The sequence below is a fragment of the Neoarius graeffei genome, chromosome 23 (genome assembly GCF_027579695.1).
Source record: "Neoarius graeffei isolate fNeoGra1 chromosome 23, fNeoGra1.pri, whole genome shotgun sequence".
NCBI classification, from domain to species: Eukaryota; Metazoa; Chordata; class Actinopteri; order Siluriformes; family Ariidae; genus Neoarius; species Neoarius graeffei.
Genome location: NC_083591.1, coordinates 9,238,006 through 9,258,008, shown reverse-complemented (window position 1 = coordinate 9,258,008; position 20,003 = coordinate 9,238,006). Strand labels below are relative to the sequence as shown.

The window sequence follows — 20,003 nt, the reverse complement described above, 5'->3', positions numbered from 1 at the left end:
CATCATTGATGGAACAATGAATTCTGAATTATAACAGCGAATTTTAAAGGAAAATGTCAGGACATCTGTCCATGAACTGAATCTCAAGAGAAGGTGGGTCATGCAGCAAGACAACAACTCTAAGCACACAAGTCGTTCTACCAAAAAATGGTTAAAGAAGAATAAAATTAATGTTTTGGAATGGCCAAATCAAAGTCCTGACCTTAAAGGAACAGTCCACCGTACTTCCATAATGAAATATGCTCTTATCTGAATTGAGACGAGCTGCTCCGTACCTCTCCGAGCTTTGCGCGACCTCTCAGTCAGTCAGACGCAGTCAGACGCGCTGTCACTCCTGTTAGCAATGTAGCTAGGCTCAGTATGGCCAATGGTATTTTTTGGGGCTGTAGTTAGATGTGACCAAACTCTTCCACGTTTTTCCTGTTTACATAGGTTTATATGACCAGTGACATTAAACAAGTTCAGTTACACAAATTGAAACGTAGCAATTTTCTATGCTATGGAAAGTCCGCACTATAATGACAGGCGTACTAACACCTTCTGCGCACTTCGGCAGCGCATTGATATCTGAGCTCCGTTTCAATGCGCTGCCGAAGCGCGCAGAAGGTGTTAGTACGCCTGTCATTATAGTGCGGACTTTCCATAGCATAGAAAATTGCTACGTTTCAATTTGTGTAACTGAACTTGTTTCATGTCACTGGTCATATAAACCTATGTAAACAGGAAAAACGTGGAAGAGTTTGGTCGCATCTAACTACAGCCCCAAAAAATACCATTGGCCATGCTGAGCCTAGCTACATTGCTAACAGGAGTGACAGCACGTCTGACTGCGTCTGACTGACTGGGAGGTCGCGCAAAGCTCGGAGAGGTACGGAGCAGCTCGTCTCAATTCAGATAAGAGCATATTTCATTATGGAAGTACGGTGGACTGTTCCTTTAAAGGTCCCATGGCATGAAATTTTCACTTTCTGAGGTTTTTTAATGTTAAAATGAGTTCCTCTGACCTTCTTAAGTCACCCCAGTGGCTAGAAATTTCATAATGTGTAAACCAAACTATGCCCAACATTTGAGAATGGCGCGTCAAAACGACGCGTTGATAAGCTCTTCCCTTTACTACGTCAGCAAGGGAGATGATCCCCACGCCCCCCCTCTGGATTCCCACCCACTGTATGGATTGCCCGCCCAGTTGTAGTGAGGAGACTGTAGAGGACGTAACAACATGGCATCACCTAAGCGAGCGAAACATGGAAATTGTGCTGTACATGGATGTGACAACACAGAAAAGAGTCTGTTTTTACTGCCGACGGGAGAGCCCCTGAAGACGCAGTGGCTTAATTTTATTTACTTCAATAATACACCGTCGAGTCTACCTAAGACGGTGTATGTTTGTCGGAAGCATTTTCCTGAGGAATGTTTCCACAACTTGGGACAGTACAGGGCAGGTTTTGCACATCAACTGTCACTGAAGCCTGGGTCCGTACCAAGCATCCCTGCCGCATCAGCAACAAACACCGAACAAGTAAGTGTATAACTGGTCGTTTTGCCTTGTTTTAAAATCGGTGCGTTAACCTAGCAATGGCTACATTAGCTGTGCAGCTAACCGCTTCCTGCAGTTAGCCAGGTAATCTGCGCTACAAAACTAAAGAGCATGCAGCATGCTCTGTTAAACTGAGTTTAGTCTGGAAATTGACTGCAACTTATGAGCTTATGTTTGACTATTGCTCCGCAATGCATGTCTTCTGTTGGATAAGCGATACAGTATGTTGCTGTAGTTGCTGCTTCTATCCTCTTTGGTTATGGAGTGCGTGTTCAAGCCTAGGGTATTATACGTTTGTAAACTACCACTCCGAACACTCTCACTCTCTGTTCTCTGTGTCACGTTGAGTTTACGAAAGGAGTCCGAGGGAGAACGGGGTTTTGTCTTAGCAGCGTGGCTACAGGCGCTGATAACAGCGAGTATGTGTGTGCACGCAAACACTATACTACTATACTATACTACTAGTGTTGTACACACATTTTCCCACTCCCTTATTTAGACTTGTGAAGGAACCTGATTAGTGGTCATTTCTTCTTATGTTATGTATTTCTCATATTTATTTTTGTGTGTCCATAATTTTCTGTCAGTATGTAGATCAGTATCACTATTGCCATTGCTACTGTTCACACACAGCTAGCATGGCCGCAGCTTGGTCAAGCCCCTCCCCCCATGTCCCGCCCCCACCCTCTACCCTTCCCCGCCTCCTGCTTCTCATTAGCAAAACGATGCACTGGGAAAAGCGCTGAAATGGGGCTTTCTCCCAGGAGGCTATATTTACGTGCCGAGGGTTCATTTCGAGAAAGGCTGCGGATATAACATCCTGAAGCCTCCACGAGCCCGTTTAAAGCATCAACAAACCACCATGCCATGGGACCTTTAACCCAATCAATGTCCTGAAAGGCCCATTCAGAGCATTTTGTCCCGGGCCCAGCCAAAGCTGTCAGCGGCCCTGCTCTAGAGTGATATTGTGGTTAGTATTCTCAGTGAATCTTGCCTAATGCTGATTAACTCTGTGATCTGCTTTGGTGTTAGGGAGCCCTTATCTGACTTCACTTTGTTATCAGGTGCTGCCATATGAGAAAGGAAGAAGGATGTATTCTGGGTCACCATGCTTGGTGGAGCACACAGGAACCAATTTTCCAGATGTGCCAGTACCCTGATGTCTGTGACCATCAGATGAGACAAATGGTGTATGAGCCATTTTTTCCTTTTGTATTACTTTCGTGTTTTGTTGTAATTTGCCTCCATGCCACTAGAGGGATTCTCACGTATGGTAAACGGGGAAGCATTTAAATACCCATGGTGAAACATGGTTGGCAGGGGCTGATGGGAAGCAAACAGTTTTCGACTGTGCCTACCTATGCTTGTCTGCTGTTAACGGGGATAAATGGGACTATGGTTTGGTGAGCAGTTTATGTATATTTTTTGTTTACTTTTGTTTATTATGATTTACTTGCCGTTGTGGTAACTTGCCATGGAAAATAAACCTGTGTTATCATTTGACTCGATATCTTCGTTTTTCCATCATTTAAGTACATAGGCGCACGTCAGAACTTAATCATCTATCAGCCACCAGTAGTACGTGACTATTATACAGGGTTTAGTCAGTACATTAAGGCCCGGTCACACAGCGCTTTACGGCTTTATCACGGCCAAAACCCGTCAAAAAGTGCTCTCCCGTGAAGCAGACGATGTTGTTCGTGTTGATGTCGAAGTTAAGACGTGTTACAGTCGATATACAGACGTGACAGGACGCAGGGGAAAATCGGAACGGCGTCGGACGCGGCAAAAAGTTTTGGACTGCTCAAAACTTTAGACCGCGGACAACCACGGCCGGCACACGTGGTAAAGACGTGCAACACACGTGAAAAACACGTGATAATCAGTGTCCCGGCCGTTATTAAAACTTGGGGAGACGTGGTAAGACGCGAAAGTTTGGCGGTCTATCACGGGCAGAGCACGGTCATCGGACGGGTGTTACGCGTTGGTATCACGGGATATAGCGTGTGTTTAGCGGCTTATCACTGAGAAATGGATTTTTCCGCGTACATAGCACTGTCTAAGCCCGTTAAACGACGTCTCAAACAAGTTCTAAATTCGATTGATCACTGTCTAATCACTTCTGCATCACTTCTGATTTGCGGCATGTAAATACCGTAATTTTCTGAGACCTCGGCACTTGCAGTCTAAATGTCAAGGGGTGAACATGAACCCTCAACGCTGTGATGTCCTCATCTTAATGCTCCAGCACCAACAGAACCAACTGATACAGGCTCAACATATCCTACCGCTTTTATATGCGCAGCAAGCCGCTCTTCCAACGACGCTGAGCCGCGGTTACCCGTGATTTGGCAGTGCTGCAGCAGTGAAACAGCCGCCGACGGCCATACCCCGTACAAAGCACGGCAAAGCCAAAATTGACCAAAAATTACCACTTACGACCACGTCCACCAGATTTTTGTATCTTTTTGTACGTGATATAGACGCGGAGTGCTGTGTGACCGGGCCTTTAGGTCGAAAACTGCTTCAAGTTGGATTCGTGTTCGTCGAGTGGATTATTGTGTTTGTTTCCGGATGTGAGGAGGGCAAAAGTTTGGAGTTGCCGAAGATTGCCAGAGTTGCTAATGGGAGCTACACCGAAGCAAGCTGCAGTGGCAAGCCGAGCACCAGCATCTTCACACCGGGAAAACAACTCCTCAGAGCCGTCCAACGCTCGATTGGGGTATGTGGTTATCAGCGCTGATGTTTAAATGGCCATGTTAATTTGTGTGCACACAGTCGCTTAAACCAATGTATTGGTAACGTTCTCGCGTATATTTTTAAATGAGCTTGGCATGTCGAATTATTGTGGAACATTAACTGTCTGCGATTGACTTGCGTGAGTCTAAAAATAACTTTTGCTCCGCGTCGAGGAACCGTCGCTTGACAAACTTTTTTTTGCGCCATTGTTTACGTTCGTGGCCATTATGGCTGAAGAGGAGAAAGGCCAACCTACTGAAAAGACTGAACTTTGTGAAAGTGCAGAGGTAAAATCTGTCACTGAAAAACGTGTGGTTAAATTAACATCAAAGGCATTGTTGGAAAAAATTAGCATGTTAGAAAAGCAAAGAAAGTCTGAATTTGGTAAATGGAACAAAATAAGAGAATCTATTGTTAAATTGATGGGGGATAAAATGCATGTAAATGATGTTGAAACTGAATTTAACAACTTCAATGAGCTTTGCAAAAATATACTACAGGTTCATAAATCTCTGTTGGGTTTGTTGCCTGCTGATGAAGCAAGCAAACATGATATTTGGTATCAAGCTAAAATGCTCAGTGTCAATGAATTTATTGCATATGTAAACAAATGGTTGCTCGACGTTAAAGAAGGCTCAACCTCCAGAGTCTGTGGTGACTATGGTCAAAAAAATGATGGCTTATTGGATCGAACTGAAATTCAAACTGCTGAAAAGGAAATTAATGACAGCAATGGGAATGAAGCTACGGTTGAAAAGGAAGAAGAACATGAAGATGACATCGAACCGCATGACAGCATCTCAAATGTGCCATCACATCACCATGGCTCAATTAGCTCTTCAAGTAGCCGCTCTTCCACTTCTTCAGCTGCTAGACGCAAGGCAGAGGCACAACGGGATGCACTCTTGGCTTGGGCTGCTGCTCTGAATGATAAACATGCATTGGAGGAGCAGGAGTTTATCTTGAAGAGAAAGAAGGAGCAACTGAAGTTGGACACACAATTGGCTGAAGTTACAGCTAAGCTGTCAGTGCTTAAGGTTGGTAGCAGTATCCACTCAAAGCGATCTGATGGAATGTCTTCTTATATGAGGAAGGGGGCTAGACCTAAGGTCTTGCATACCTCACTCAATCCACAGGCCCCAACATTTGTGCCTCCATCACATCAGACTGCAACTCAACCATTGGACAGTAATGCCCCAGCATTTGGACCTGTCATGCCAACATTCGTGCCTCCGCCGCCACAGCAGCATACATTACACCAACTGCAACATAATGCATCACAATCAACGCCAGTTGTCAGTCAAGGCTCCCAATATCCTCTATTACAACCAAGGACTAAGTCCAGTCAAGGCTTTCAGCCTACTCTAGGCCAACAAGTGTTTCCACCCATGCAGGGCCAAAGTCAAATGTTCGATTTTTACACATTGCTGCAACAACAGAATGACATTACGGCTCTCCTTGTTCATATGCAAACCGCACAACAGCTACCACGCAGGGAAATGCCCATTTATGATGGAGATCCTCTGCAGTTTAACATCTTTATCAGAGCCTTCGAGCACTGTGTGGAAGCAAAAACAACATCTAAAGGAGACTGTTTATACTACCTCGAGCAATTCACTAGGGGGCAGCCAAGGGAAATGGTACGTAGCTGCCTTCACATGCCTGCTGACACAGGGTTTGCAGTGGCAAAGGAGTTGCTAAAAGAGCATTTTGGAAATGAATTTAAGATTACCGCTGCATACATGGAAAAGGTCATAGGATGGCCAAGTATTAAAACTGAGGACTCTGAAGCACTCAAAGCCTATGGACTTTTCTTACGTGAATGTTCCAATGCCATGGCCGATCTTCAGTATTTGGAGGAACTGAACATGCCAGCTAACATAAAGATTCTCAGTCAGAAACTGCCATATAAACTTAGAGATAAGTGGAGAACTAAGGCATGTGACATACTGGAGAAAACCAATAAAAGAGCCCAGTTCTCAGACATTGTCAATTTCATTGAACGCCAGGTGAGAATCACTTCAGATCCCGTCTTTGGTGACATAAAGGATGACTCACCTGTTGTTAGAGGGGCAGTCAAACTAACCAAGTCATCAGTTAAGCCACACCTGAGACGTAACAGCTTTGCCACACAGGTGGTCATTCAGGATGGACCCATCACACCAGATGATGATAATGATGATGATGAGGACAAAGTCACACTCACTAAGACTAATTCCACTTCCTGTATGTATTGCAATATTAGTGGTCATACTATGGATCAATGCTTTAAGCTGGGAAGAAAGCTGCATAGGGAGAAACTGGACTATTTAAAGGACAAAGGCCTGTGCTTTAGTTGCTTGTGCACAGGACATATAAGCAAGAACTGCGACAGGCGCCTCATTTGCAAGAAGTGCAATGGAACACACCCCACCGTATTACACATCGGAGACAAACAAAGAGTGGCTCAGAAGGATGATGAGCAGAAGAATTCTGAACAGTCAAAAACATCTGACAGCTGTTCTACCTCATCTGCTTGTGGTCTTACAGGGGCTGGCTACTGCAACGGAATTTTGCCCATTCTGCCTGTAAAAGTGAAGTGCTCCAAGGATAACAAAGTTATTGAAACCCATGCTTTCTTAGACCCCGGAAGTACAGGAACTTTTTGCACCAGAAACCTTATTGAGAAGCTGAATGTGGAAGGGCGCAAACTCAAGCTTCATATCCGCACCTTGGGCAATGCCAATGTTGTAGAGAGCTCTGTTGTCGACAATCTGGAGATATCAGCCTTTTCGGATGACTGCTTCTATCCACTTCCCAAAGTGTGTACACAGGAAGAGATGCCAGTCTCTACAGCCAACATCATCAGTGAAAGGGAGCTGAGAGAATGGCCATACTTGGAAACTGTGAAAATTCCCCACCTAAAAGCGGGAGTCGACCTGTTGATTGGCACAAATGCCTCCAAGCTTATGGAACCATGGGAGGTAATTAATAGTCGTGAAGGTGAGAATGGACCATACGCGATCAGGACCCTACTGGGGTGGGTGATAAATGGTCCGTTAAAGGGTAGCAGTGACTGTGAAAGTGATCATCCTCTAGTTCATGCCAACAGAATCACCATTGATAGAATTGAAGAACTGCTAACCAGTCAGTACAATTACGATTTCAATGAGCGAGCTGCTGATGAACAAGAGGAAATGTCACAGGAAGACAAAAAGTTTATGGAGATAATGGAAAGCTCCGCTCAGCTGCAGGAAGGTCACTATTCATTTGAACTGCCTTTCAAAAGCAAGGACATTTCGATGCCAAATAATCTCAGTGTTGCTGTACAACGTGTTCGTGGTCTGAAGAGAAGACTACAGAAAGATGCAAGCTTTCATGATGAGTATAAGCGCTTCCTTGCCAATGTCCTTAGTAACGGCTATGCCAAAGAGGTGCCTCAGCAACAGCTTCAAGCGCCAACAGGGAAGGTGTGGTATATATCACACCACGGCGTTTACCATCCAAGGAAGGGAAAGCTCCGAGTGGTGTTTGACTGTGGAGTCGAATACAAAGGGGCCTCTCTCAACAATCAGCTCTTGCAAGGTCCAAACCTCACCAGCTCGTTAGTTGGTGTACTAATGAGGTTCAGACAGGACAAAGTAGCCATAATGGCGGACATAAAGGCTATGTTCCACCAGGTTAAGGTGGCAGAGGAGCACCGAGACTTCTTAAGATTCTTGTGGTGGCCTCAAGGTGACCTGGAAAAGGATCTTGCCGAGCATCGCATGACTGTCCATTTATTTGGAGCAGTGTCCTCACCCAGTGTTGCCTGCCATGCGCTTAGAAAGACTGCTGAAGATAATCAGGCTGACTTTCCAACAGAAGTGATTGACACGGTCAACCGTAATTTTTATATAGATGATCTGTTGCAGAGTCTGCCCTCTGAAGTGGAAGCCGTCACTATGGTCAAGCACCTTACGGACATTTGCAGCAAAGGAGGTTTCACCCTTACACAATGGATCAGTAACAGCCGGAAAGTGCTTCAAAGCATTCCAGAGGATCTTAAGTCCAAGAACCTGCATGAGCTCGATCTGGACCGAGATAAGCTGCCACTAGACCGGGCCCTGGGATTGCAGTGGTGCATCGAGACGGACACTTTCAAGTTCAAGCTAAAGGTCAAGGAGAAGCCACCAACCAGGCGAGGCATGCTGTCTGTCATTAGTTCTGTCTATGATCCGCTGGGGTTCCTGGCACCTGTTGTCTTACCCGCCAAGCTGCTGCTGCAGGAGTTGTGTAGGAGAAAGTGTGGTTGGGATGATCCAATGCCTCCAACTTTCCAGCAAAAGTGGCACAAATGGCTGGCAGATCTTGAGATGGTGGCAGATTTCAAGATTCCCAGATGTTTGAAACCTGTTGGATTTGGGAAAATGGTCAACGCCCAATTACATCACTTCGCTGATGCAAGTGCAAATGGATATGGTACGGCTACCTACCTGAGGATGGAGAACATGGAGAAGAGGGTTCATGTTGCCTTCCTGTTTGGCAAAGCCAGAGTGGCTCCGTTGAAGCCTGTCACCATTCCCCGTTTAGAGCTCACTGCTGCCGTTGTTGCTGTAAGAGTGGACAAGGTGCTTCAGTCAGAGCTGGAGCTTCCACTGAAAAGGGCATGCTTCTGGACTGACAGCACATCAGTTCTCAAATATATAAACAATGAGGATCGCAGATTTCAAACCTTTGTCGCCAACAGGATAACCACCATCAGAGACAACTCTGATGTTGAGCAATGGAGATACATTCCTACATCCCTGAACCCTGCTGACGATGCTTCACATGGGTGTAAGGCAGAGGATCTTGTGAAGCAAAAATGGATGGAAGGCCCAAAATTCTTATGTGAACCCCATGACATGTGGCCAGCATTTCCCATGGACATGTGTGTCACTGCTGATGATCCAGAAGTCAAGAAAGGTCTGACTGTCAATGCAGTACTTGTTGACACCAATGCCACATCCCAACTGATTACCCACTTCTCTAACTGGCAAAGATTGAAGGTTGCAGTTGCATGGTTCCTGAAATTGAAAAGAACCCTGTTCAAACTGAGTAAGAAAAGGAATGAGTTGGAGATGACAACTGCCCATGCTACCAGAGCAGTAACGTCTGACGTTCAAAGGGAAATGCAGGCTTTCTCAACAGCACTTGGGAATCAGAAAGTGACCCTGGAAGATCTCTTGGAGGCTGAAACCTCCATCATTGCTTTCTGCCAGAAAGAGAGATTCCCTGTTGAATTTGCTTCACTAGCTCTCGGCAAATCAGTACCAAGAAGTAGCAGCATTTTCAAACTGAATCCTGTGTTAGAAGGAGGACTTTTGCGAGTTGGAGGACGGCTGAACAAGGCAGCAATCCCCGAGAATATGAAACATCCCCTTATCTTGTCTAAAAACCAGTACATCTCAGAATTAATCCTTCGTTACCTTCATCTACAGCTTGGGCACGGCGGTAGAAACCACGTTCTTTCTGCTGCCAGGAAAAAATATTGGATCACAAGTGGACTGACTGCCGTGAGAAAGGTTCTATCCAGATGCCTCATCTGTAAGTTTCAGAGTGGGAAACCTGGTGTGCAAAAAATGGCAGACCTGCCAGAGGAGAGAGTGGTTCCTGATCTACCGCCATTCACCAATGTTGGTGTAGATTACTTTGGGCCAGTTGATGTGAAAAAGGGACGTGGCCTTGTGAAAAGATATGGCGTGGTGTTCACTTGCATGACAAGCAGGGCCATGCACTTGGAAATGGCATATTCTCTCGACACAGACTCTTGCATTAATGCATTGCGTAGGTTCATCTGTCACAGAGGACAAGTGGCACACCTGAGATCCGACAATGGCACTAACTTTGTCGGTGCCGAAAGAGAACTCAGAGAAGCCTTAGCCTCTTTGAACCATGAACGCATTGAAAGAGCCTTGTCTGAAAAGGGAATCAAGGGGAGCTTTAACCCTCCGGCTGGGTCCCATCATGGTGGTACCTGGGAGCGCATTATACGCATGATCAAGAGGATTCTGTGCTCTGTACTCCGTCAGCAAACACCGGATGATGAAACGTTTCATACTGTGCTCTGTGAAGCCGAAGCTATGCTGAACGATCGTCCCATCACACGGCTCTCTGGGGACCCCACTGACCTTGAGGCACTAATGCCAAACCATCTGCTACTCTTAAAAGGAAAGCCAGTTCTTCCACCAGGACTATTCGACAAAGAGGATGTATATGCAAGGCGAAGATGGAAACAAACACAGTACATTTCAGATCTCTTTTGGAAGAGATGGATTCGCGAATACTTACCACTCTTACAGGAGCGTCAGAAATGGAATCATGAGAAGAGGAGCTTTGTTCCAGGGGACATAGTCATGGTCGCTGATTCCACAGCACCACGTGGGTCATGGATGCTTGGCCGCATACTTGAAACATTCCCAGACAAGGCAGGTCTAGTATGAGTGGTTCGTTTACAAACCAAGACCAATATTATTGAACGACCCATAACCAAAATATGTTTGCTTAATGAAGCCGAGTAATTGGTTACTGCCTTTTTCCTTCATTCCCCTTTTGTTTTTACTTCGGTATTCATGGCTCATTAGACTTTTGTAATTGCTCTTGCAGACTCAATTAGGGGTGGGTGTGTATGAGCCATTTTTTCCTTTTGTATTACTTTCATGTTTTGTTGTAATTTGCCTCCATACCACTAGAGGGATTCTCACGTATGGTAAACGGGGAAGCATTTAAATACCCATGGTGAAACATGGTTGGCAGGGGCTGATGGGAAGCAAACAGTTTTCGACTGTGCCTACCTGTGTTTGTCTGCTGTTAACGGGGATAAATGGGACTATGGTTTGGTGAGCAGTTTATGTATTTTTTTTTTGTTTACTTTTGTTTATTATGATTCACTTGCCGTTGTGGTAACTTGCCATGGAAAATAAACCCGTGTTATCATTTGACTCGATATCTTCGTTTTTCCATCATTTAAGTACATAGGCGCACGTCAGAACTTAATCATCTATCAGCCACCAGTAGTACGTGACTATTATACAGGGTTTAGTCAGTACAAATGGTTTTAGTATTTTTCAACTTTTCGAAAAAAAAAGTGAAGTGTTAACCAAAAAACTAGTATAAACTACTATCAAATAAATTTGTGACATGCGAGTCAGTGAACACATTTTCAGTTTACTTCAGGTGTTTCTGTTTGCACATCATTCCCACATGGATCGACCAACAGTGGTACAGCTGGAATCAAACCTTAGTGTACATTGCACAGGCAAAAGCTTCATCAAACTGAGTCAACAATCTTGAGTCAACAAAACTTATTACCTCCTCATCTGTACCTCTACAAAGGTCACAGAAATGAGACTAAGTAAATAAAGAGATGAGAAAGACAGTCCGAGTCAGAGAAAGAAAGAAGACGCAACAAAGTCATCACTGAATTAGATTTACCGTCAATGCGTCATTGTGTTAGATCTCCGAGAGAAATACCAAATAAGTACAGTGTACACTTTACACTTAATGCCGATGTGCTACAAATGGGTGGTGCTGTGTTTTCTGGATAAAGGAACCATAAAATACTGACTCACTTCCTATATTAGACCAAACAGCGCAATGGTAAGCATGCTTCAAACATACATAATTTGAGAAAGATAATATGTACAAGATAATGTATACAAATATGTGTTAATGACTACCATTACTGTTATAGGGTATTATATATAAAATTTAATATTTAGGAAGAAAAATGATGACTATGTTAAGGTCAAGCACCTGACTGCTGACAGAAAGACATTAGTTTATTTAAATAGAAGTTGAGTTTATTCTTAAAAACTTAAGCAAGGTATGTGTTATATACCAATGTTACATTTATCCATCTAATGCTTTAGTTTCATTTAATATAAACATCTAACCTCAACATTGGTTAGTTATTAATGTATTGTTAATACTCAGAGGTCCTTCAAGGGTTCTTTCAGGTTTCATTGGAGACTGAAGGATTCTTATCTATCACACAAAAGGGTTCTACTTTGAGCCTTTTCTGACAGTGAAACATTCTGTTGCAGGGTTGAACGTATTTTAGGGTTCACCCAGAGGGGCAACTCAAGAGCTCTTATGGTTTCTAAATTTTCTAGGCATAGTCATAGGCAAATGTGTTTTATGTGTCAGATTATTTACAAAAGTATCGAAGTACTGGCAATTCTGTCTATTATTTCTGTTTAACCAAGTCTGCTAATTCAGCCTTTCAAGTAATTATGCATAAAACAGATTATAGATTTTTAAAATCATAAATCTGAAAAAAAACCTCTGAAATAAAACCCACAGTTTTGACACATATTATAAATAAAAAAAAAGAAAATATCACCCTTATGGGTTAATATCTTATGGGTTAACTCAAGTATTCATAACCTCGAGAACCTTTAATGTAAATAAAAGGCATACTAGTTTAGCATAATTGTTTAGTATATATATATATATATATATATATATATATATATATATATATATCCTGGGCTTTCCAATGATATATCATGTGACTAGTAGGGTTGCTGGGAAATTCCTAGTAAGGAAATCACAACAAAAGAGAAATTGAGAGACACATTTTTTTCTTGGTTCCCAGGAGGATGGACATATATATGCTAGAGCATCTCAAACAGTTAGAATATTGTGAAAAAGTTAGTTTTTTCATAATTTAATTAAAAATTGTTTTTTTTTTGTTTTAATTTTGATGATTATGGCTTATAGCTGATGAAAATCAGAAATCCAGTATCTCAAATTATTAAAATATTTCCCAAGATTAATCAAAAAAGGATTTACAATACAGAAGTGGCCAGCTTCTGAAAAGTATTTTCATTTATACACTCAATACTGGGGCAGCACGGTGGTGTAGTGGTTAGTGCTGTCGCCTCACAGCAAGAAGGTCCGGGTTTGAGCCCCGTGGCCAACGAGGGCCTTTCTGTGCGAAGTTTGCATGTTCTCCCCGTGTCCGCGTGGGTTTCCTCCGGGTGCTCCGGTTTCCCCCACAGTCCAAAGACATGCAGGTTAGGTTAACTGGTGACTCTAAATTGACCGTAGGTGTGTCTATGTGTCAGTCCTGTGATGACCTGGCGACTTGTCCAGGGTGTACCCCGCCTTTCGCCCGTAGTCAGCTGGGATAGGCTCCAGCTTGCCTGCGACCCTGTAGAACAGGATAAAGCGGCTAGAGATGAGATGAGATGAGATGAGACACTCAGTACTTGGTTGGGGCTCCTTTACCATCAATTACTGCATCAGTGCGGCATGGCATGGAGGCGATCAGCCTGTGGCACTGCTGAGGTGTTATTGAAACCCAGGTTGCTTTGATAGTGGTCTTCAGCTCATCTGTATTTTTGGGTCGGGTTTTTTTTCCATCTTCCTCTTGACAATACCCCATAGATTCTCCATGGGGTTCAGGTCAGGTGAGTTGGCTGGCCAATCAGGTACAGTAATATTATGGTCAGGAAACATTTGGTAGTAGTTTTGGCACTGTGGGCAGGTCCTAAGTCCTGCTGGAAAAGGAAATCAGCATCTCCATAAAGCTTGTCAGCAGATGGAAGCATGAAGTGCTTTAAAATCTGCTGGTAGATGGTTGCATTGTCTTTGGACTTGATAAAACAGTGGACCAACACCAGCAAATGACATGGCACTCCAAATCATCACAGACTGTGGAAACTTTACACTGGACTTCAAACACCTTGGATTGTGTGCCTCTCCACTCTTCCTCCAGATTCTAGCACCTTGATTTCCAAATGAAATGCAAAATTTACTATGATCTGAAAAGAGGCTTTTGGACCACTGAGCAACAGTCCAGTTCTTTCTCTCCTTAGCCCAGGTACCGGTAAGCTTCTTCTGATGTTGTCTCTGGTTCAGGAGTGGGTTGATATTAGGAATGCGACAGTAGCCCATTTCCTGAAGACGTCTGTGTGTGGTGGCTCTTGATGCACTGACACCAGCCTCAGTCCACTCCTTGTGAAGCTCTCCCAAGTTCTTGAATCGACTTTTCTTGATGATCCTCTCAAGGCTGCAGTCATTCCTGTTGCATGTGCACTTTTTCCAGCCAGGCTTTTCAGCAGTGACCTTCTGTGGTTTACCTTCCTTGTGGAGGATGTTGATGGTCATCTTCTGGACAACTGTTAAAGGCCAATTTATGCTGACAACCCAGTCCTCGCAGACGGTGTCGCAGACAGTGTCTGCGTAGCCCCCCCACCTTCGCAGACGCTCTGCGCGCACCTCCCAAAAATTGTGACCACCGCAGAAGCCTCGCAGACAAGAGGGCTCTGATTGGTCCACTCTACCCGCTGTACACGCACTTCCGCTTCCCTACTTTCCCGGTTTGTTTTGTTTTCACGACCGGCATTTTTAAAAACACGAGCGAAGATGGAGCAGCATGAAGAGCGGTTGATTGAGGAAGTGAAGAAGTACGGACATCTATACGACTCCAGTTCTAGTCATTATAAAAAAGTTCTAGTCATTATAAGTAACCGGAGGATAAACACTCCATTAACCACACCCACCAACTACTCCTAGCGACTTCTCGCCCCCTTGCGTTGTGCCGGTGAATAACATCGCGCACGCCTATTCCCCCGCTCAACAATAAATTACAACTGTCTGCGAAAAGCTATCTGTGAAAGCCTTGTCGCACAAGCATGCAGAGGCCTTAAGTCAGCAGTCTTCCACATGATTGTGGTTGCATGTACTAAACTAGACCAAGAGATACATGGTATTTATACTGTTTTACTCAACCTCAAAATGAAATACTCTAATATTTTGAGATTTTTTTTAATTTTCGTGCTGAAAGCCATAATTATCAAAATTAAAAAAGAAAAATGCCTGAAACATTTTTGTTTAAATGTAATGAATCTAGAATATATTAAATTTTCATGTTCTTAAATAACTGATGGAAAATATTGAACATTATATATATATATATATATATATATATATATATATATATATATATATATATATATATATATATATATATATGCACACTAGATTGCATACTAGCACATCTCTGCATGCCAAATTGATCTCCTCTCTACGAGACCAAGACACAAATACGCATTAATGCAGAAGCAGACACCTTATTCCTAGCATAGGTTTGAAAAGACAAAGATTTGCAAACCAAATTGGATGAATGAATGAATGAATGAATGAATGAATGAATTATAAAAAAGACAGCAAGTTTTGCCCATGGTAGTGTAGTACTTTTCAGAAAGCATTTTTTTCCCACAACCTTTGCTTGGCACTTGGCATTTTAAAACCCTTTTTAAAAACATTTGTTGGTTTCTAGTTGTAGAGATCAACATTGTGCTGTTTTTGGGAAAGTAAGAATAATCAATTAACTACAGTAATGTAGTAGTGTAGTGCTTTTTTTAATGGGGCATCCTAGATCCGCCCCGGTAATTACATGATTTATAATCCACTTGCAGATTTCATGTTGATTTTACCACTTGAAAGAAATTAAAGCAAACCGATCTCAACTTTTATATACATTTTAATGATAGAATAACAAATGAGGAGACAATATTCATTCTAATTTGCACTCACAAATTAAACTCACAATTAAAATTAAACTCACAATGAACTCAAAATCTGGGCGGCACGGTGGTGTAGTGGTTAGCGCTGTTGCCTCACAGCAAGAAGGTCCTGGGTTCGAGCCCCGGGGCCGGCGAGGGCCTTTCTGTGTGGAGTTTGCATGTTCTCCCCGTGTCCGCGTGGGTTTCCTCCGGGTGCTCCGGTTTCCCCCACAGTCCAAAGACATGCAGGTTAGGTTAACTGGTGACTCTAAATTGACCGTAGGTGTGAATGTGAGTGTGAATGGTTGTCTGTGTCTATGTGTCAGCCCTGTGATGACCTGGCGACTTGTCCAGGGTGTACCCCGCCTTTCGCCCGTAGTCAGCTGGGATAGGCTCCAGCTTGCCTGCGACCCTGTAGAAGGATAAAGCGTCTAGAGATAATGAGATGAGATGAGATGAACTCAAAATTAAAACTAAAACATAGAACAAACCTCAAATTCTCACTTGTGTTTATGAGAGAATTAAAGCCCCATACCTGAGAATATCTGCATAATCTGCTTTATTCTATCCACATTCACTGGGTATGAGCAGTCGTGTGCTCTAATTGGTTACTCTACTACAAGGCTATTAGCTCATATACTGTGAGTAGAGACAAACAAAATGGTGGAGTGTCTTGCTGAACCAACCAAGGACAAAATGAAAACTCTACTCAAAACCAAACCCAAAAAATACAAAAAAGCAACAAAATATGGAATAAAAATAATTTGTTGGCAGAAACATATCTTTTTTATTTTTTAAGAATTATTATTATAGCATTTTTCACAAATTGCTACTGCCATTTCGCTGGTTTGTTTACATTCTAAGTGGAAATTATTTTGTCAGACGTTTTGTATAAATTTTTTATTTATCAAACTTGCAAAAAATAAAGATAAAAATGCATTGTTTCTCAAAATCAGTGAATGTGGATATAATTAAACAGTTATTCCACTCAATCTCATCTTACATGGCTTACAGCCAACTCAGCACTACACGTCTCATCGGCTATCAGATGATGTATGACTCGATTTCGTGGAATAACTGTTAATTACACCAACTCTAAAACATAAAGTACCTAAGGTAAGGCATGAGATGTGACTGTAAAGTTTATGATTCACTTATGTGTGCTTAAAGACACAGTAGGCTGGATGGGTAAACACGTCTCAGCTGATTTAAATGCTGGTTAAAATAAAACCTACTGTACAAAATCATAAACACTTTCTGTATGACTTGCCACTGAGTAGCCATAACTAAGCTGTTTGTACTTTTTTCTTTGTACAGTTATAATAATTGTGTTGTATTTAGTTAGTATTTGAATGAAATAGCTTATTTATATCGAAAGGCAGTTATATAAATTGTGAACATTGACAAAGCAGTTTTAAGGTTGTACTTTAATAGAAAAGTGCCATCTTATCCCTGTGTCTGCATTAAGTGAGATCTTAGGGTAATGCATGTATTCTGAATGTCACACCCCCTTTTGCACCATTCCACAGCTCCAATAGTACAGCACATAAATTTAGGACCATGAAAATATCAACATATCTCAAGGGTAAATTACAAAAAAATAAAACTAAACAAAAAAAAAAAGAAAAAAATGTTAACCAACAAATTACACTGGCATGAAAATATATCCCTTTATGTGCAGTACTTATATGTACAGTAATCCTTATTGCAGGGCTCCAACTGTTCTGATGACATCACTCCACTATTAGAGAGATATTACCTCTCGCCAATGTATGGTCTGGAATTTGCCATTGGCTTCATCGGAAACCTAGTGGTGGTCCTAGGCTATATCTTTTGCCTCCCTACCTGGAAGTCCACAAATGTGTACCTGTTTAACCTGTCTATTTCTGACCTCATCTTCCTGTGCACTTTACCTGAACTGTCCTACAACTACACTTACAACCAGAAGTACTTCAATTCTAGATTATGTGTGATTAATCGCTACATCCTCTTTGTGAACTTGTACGCCAGCATCCTTTTCATGATGTGGGTAAGTGTGGACCGGTTCTTGTTGCTGTGTCACCCACAGCGTGAACACATCCTGTTGACTCTCAAGGCCTCCTTGTGTATCACGATCCTGAACTGGATCTGGGTGAATGTTCAAATTGCTCCACTCATTGTCTTCATTATCCAGGACTTGGATGCAAATAACTGGACAGCGTGTCAGGATTTTGCGAGCCTGGGAGAGGCCAGACTTGTGCTGATCTACAGCATAGTGCTCACCATAACTGGATATGTGATTCCACTACTGGGTTTGTTTATTTCATCACAAAGGATGGTTTCTACACTTGTGAAAAGAGAGGAAGTGCTTGGGACATCCTTTCAGAGGCCAGTAAGAATCTTGAGAGCTTCAGCAATCATGTTTCTCGTGTTGTACACACCCATCCATGTAATGAGGAATGTGCGTGTTGTATCACGGCTTCCTAAATTAAATTTGTCACAGTGTAGCTTGGACAAAATTAATGCTGTTTACACTGTGACAAGACCAATTGCATTTGCTCACAGTGTCATCAACCCTGTGTTTTACTTCCTCATGACAGACAGCTTTAAAGAAGCACTGCTGGACAAGTGGAGGCAGCTTAAAAGGACACTACTGACTAAATCATAAGCAAGTCTGACCTATCAAGCAAAGGCAGCCCTGATAAGAAGAACCTTGCTTTCAAATCTTACTGTGGTGTATATTTATTGACAGATGAATAATAAATTACAACGAAAACCAACATAAAGTGTCTAGAAAATAAAACATATTCAAAATGAGAAAAAAAAACCATGTCAAATTGTTGTCTATTATTAACTGGAAATGTTAGTTAAACAAAGCCACAGTTGTAAAGAGTGGTTATTTGAGTTACAGCTGTCAGCTCAAACCAGATTGTACATGCTTCTCTAAGCTCTCTCACCAACAAAGCATTTCCACCTACAGAACTGCTGCTTGTTTTTCATACCGTGCAAACTTCAGAGACTTTTGTGAGGTGAAAATTTTCTGAAATACTCAAACCAGCCCACTTGATACCAAGAGCCATAGTAAAAGTCACTAAGATCAAATTTTCCCTCTGTTTAATACGAACAATAACTGAAGCCCTTCACTTTTATCTGTATTACTGTTCCTATCAAAGTGGCCAGTGTGTATATGTACATTGTTCTTTGTACCCCAAATGCATTTAATCAGTAATAACACATTTGTTGCTTGTTTACTTTAATTCCTGAGCTGTGTGCCCAAACTTGGTTAAAGCTCATTTTGGGACAAACTATTCCTTTAATCTAATAGTGCCATTAGTTTATAGTTTAAAATTCAGGCCACTAGTAATGGGATATATTTGTTGTTTGTGGTATTCATAGATTGTTTTTTGTATTTTTGATTATATTCATGATATTATCTTCTGTAATTCATTTGAACAAATCCTGGTATTTGGTAAATTTATACTGACTATTTTCCAAATAGCTGTAAATAAAATCTAGACTTGTAAAACAGAGCTATTTGCAGACATGTGCCTTTAGGAGGTACTATTGTTTCAGCAGTAAAATACTGTTATTCCACAAGAACACCTGTTTTTATTACTGAATAATTATGAATAAAAATGAGAATTTCTTGAAAAATGATTGTTTTCTGTAGTTACTGTGTTTCTTTTGTTCCAATTAATGTAGTTATTATTAATTAATGTAGTTACAGTGGAATCCTGCACTGAAAAGTAATAAGAACTAATTATAAATAAATACTGGAAGAAACATTAAACAATTAAATTATGATACAATTAAGTGGGATTAAAGAAAGTGTATGTAGTAAAATTGGCCACCCTACAATTAACCCTACAAAAACAAAACAGAACAAAAACAGAACAGAAGTTCAGGACTTGACCTTGTTGACCTTTCTGAGTGACAGCCACATAACATTTCACATATCTTAGCCTTTTATTCCTTCCTTGTTGAGTTTGCAGTTCTAACTCATTTTTTTCTATACATGACAAAAACACTGGAAATACTTATTATTGGATGACTAGCTGTAAACCACTTCTTCCTTACTGCCTTCTCATTCTGTGAAATTTTTTCTTTCAGCCTTTTATGGTCACTATGTGAGGAACTGATGCTAAAGCAACTCATTCCAGTGCAGGCGTTCTGATTATTTTTAATTCTTGGAGTCTGGAAGGGATGCTTTCTTATAGAGAATGGCCAACTAT

General features: G+C 42.0%; 1 protein-coding gene across 1 annotated transcript; it reads left to right on the top strand.

The window, feature by feature from the left end:
- Nucleotides 1–11,822: 11,822 nt before the first annotated feature.
- Nucleotides 11,823–19,368, top strand: LOC132871146 (succinate receptor 1-like). The gene is made up of 2 exons (XM_060905254.1): nucleotides 11,823–11,875; nucleotides 17,504–19,368. Exons 1-2 carry the CDS (start codon nucleotides 11,873–11,875, stop codon nucleotides 18,437–18,439), a joined length of 939 nt encoding a protein of 312 aa, XP_060761237.1. The 5' UTR covers nucleotides 11,823–11,872; the 3' UTR covers nucleotides 18,440–19,368.
- Nucleotides 19,369–20,003: the final 635 nt, after the last annotated feature.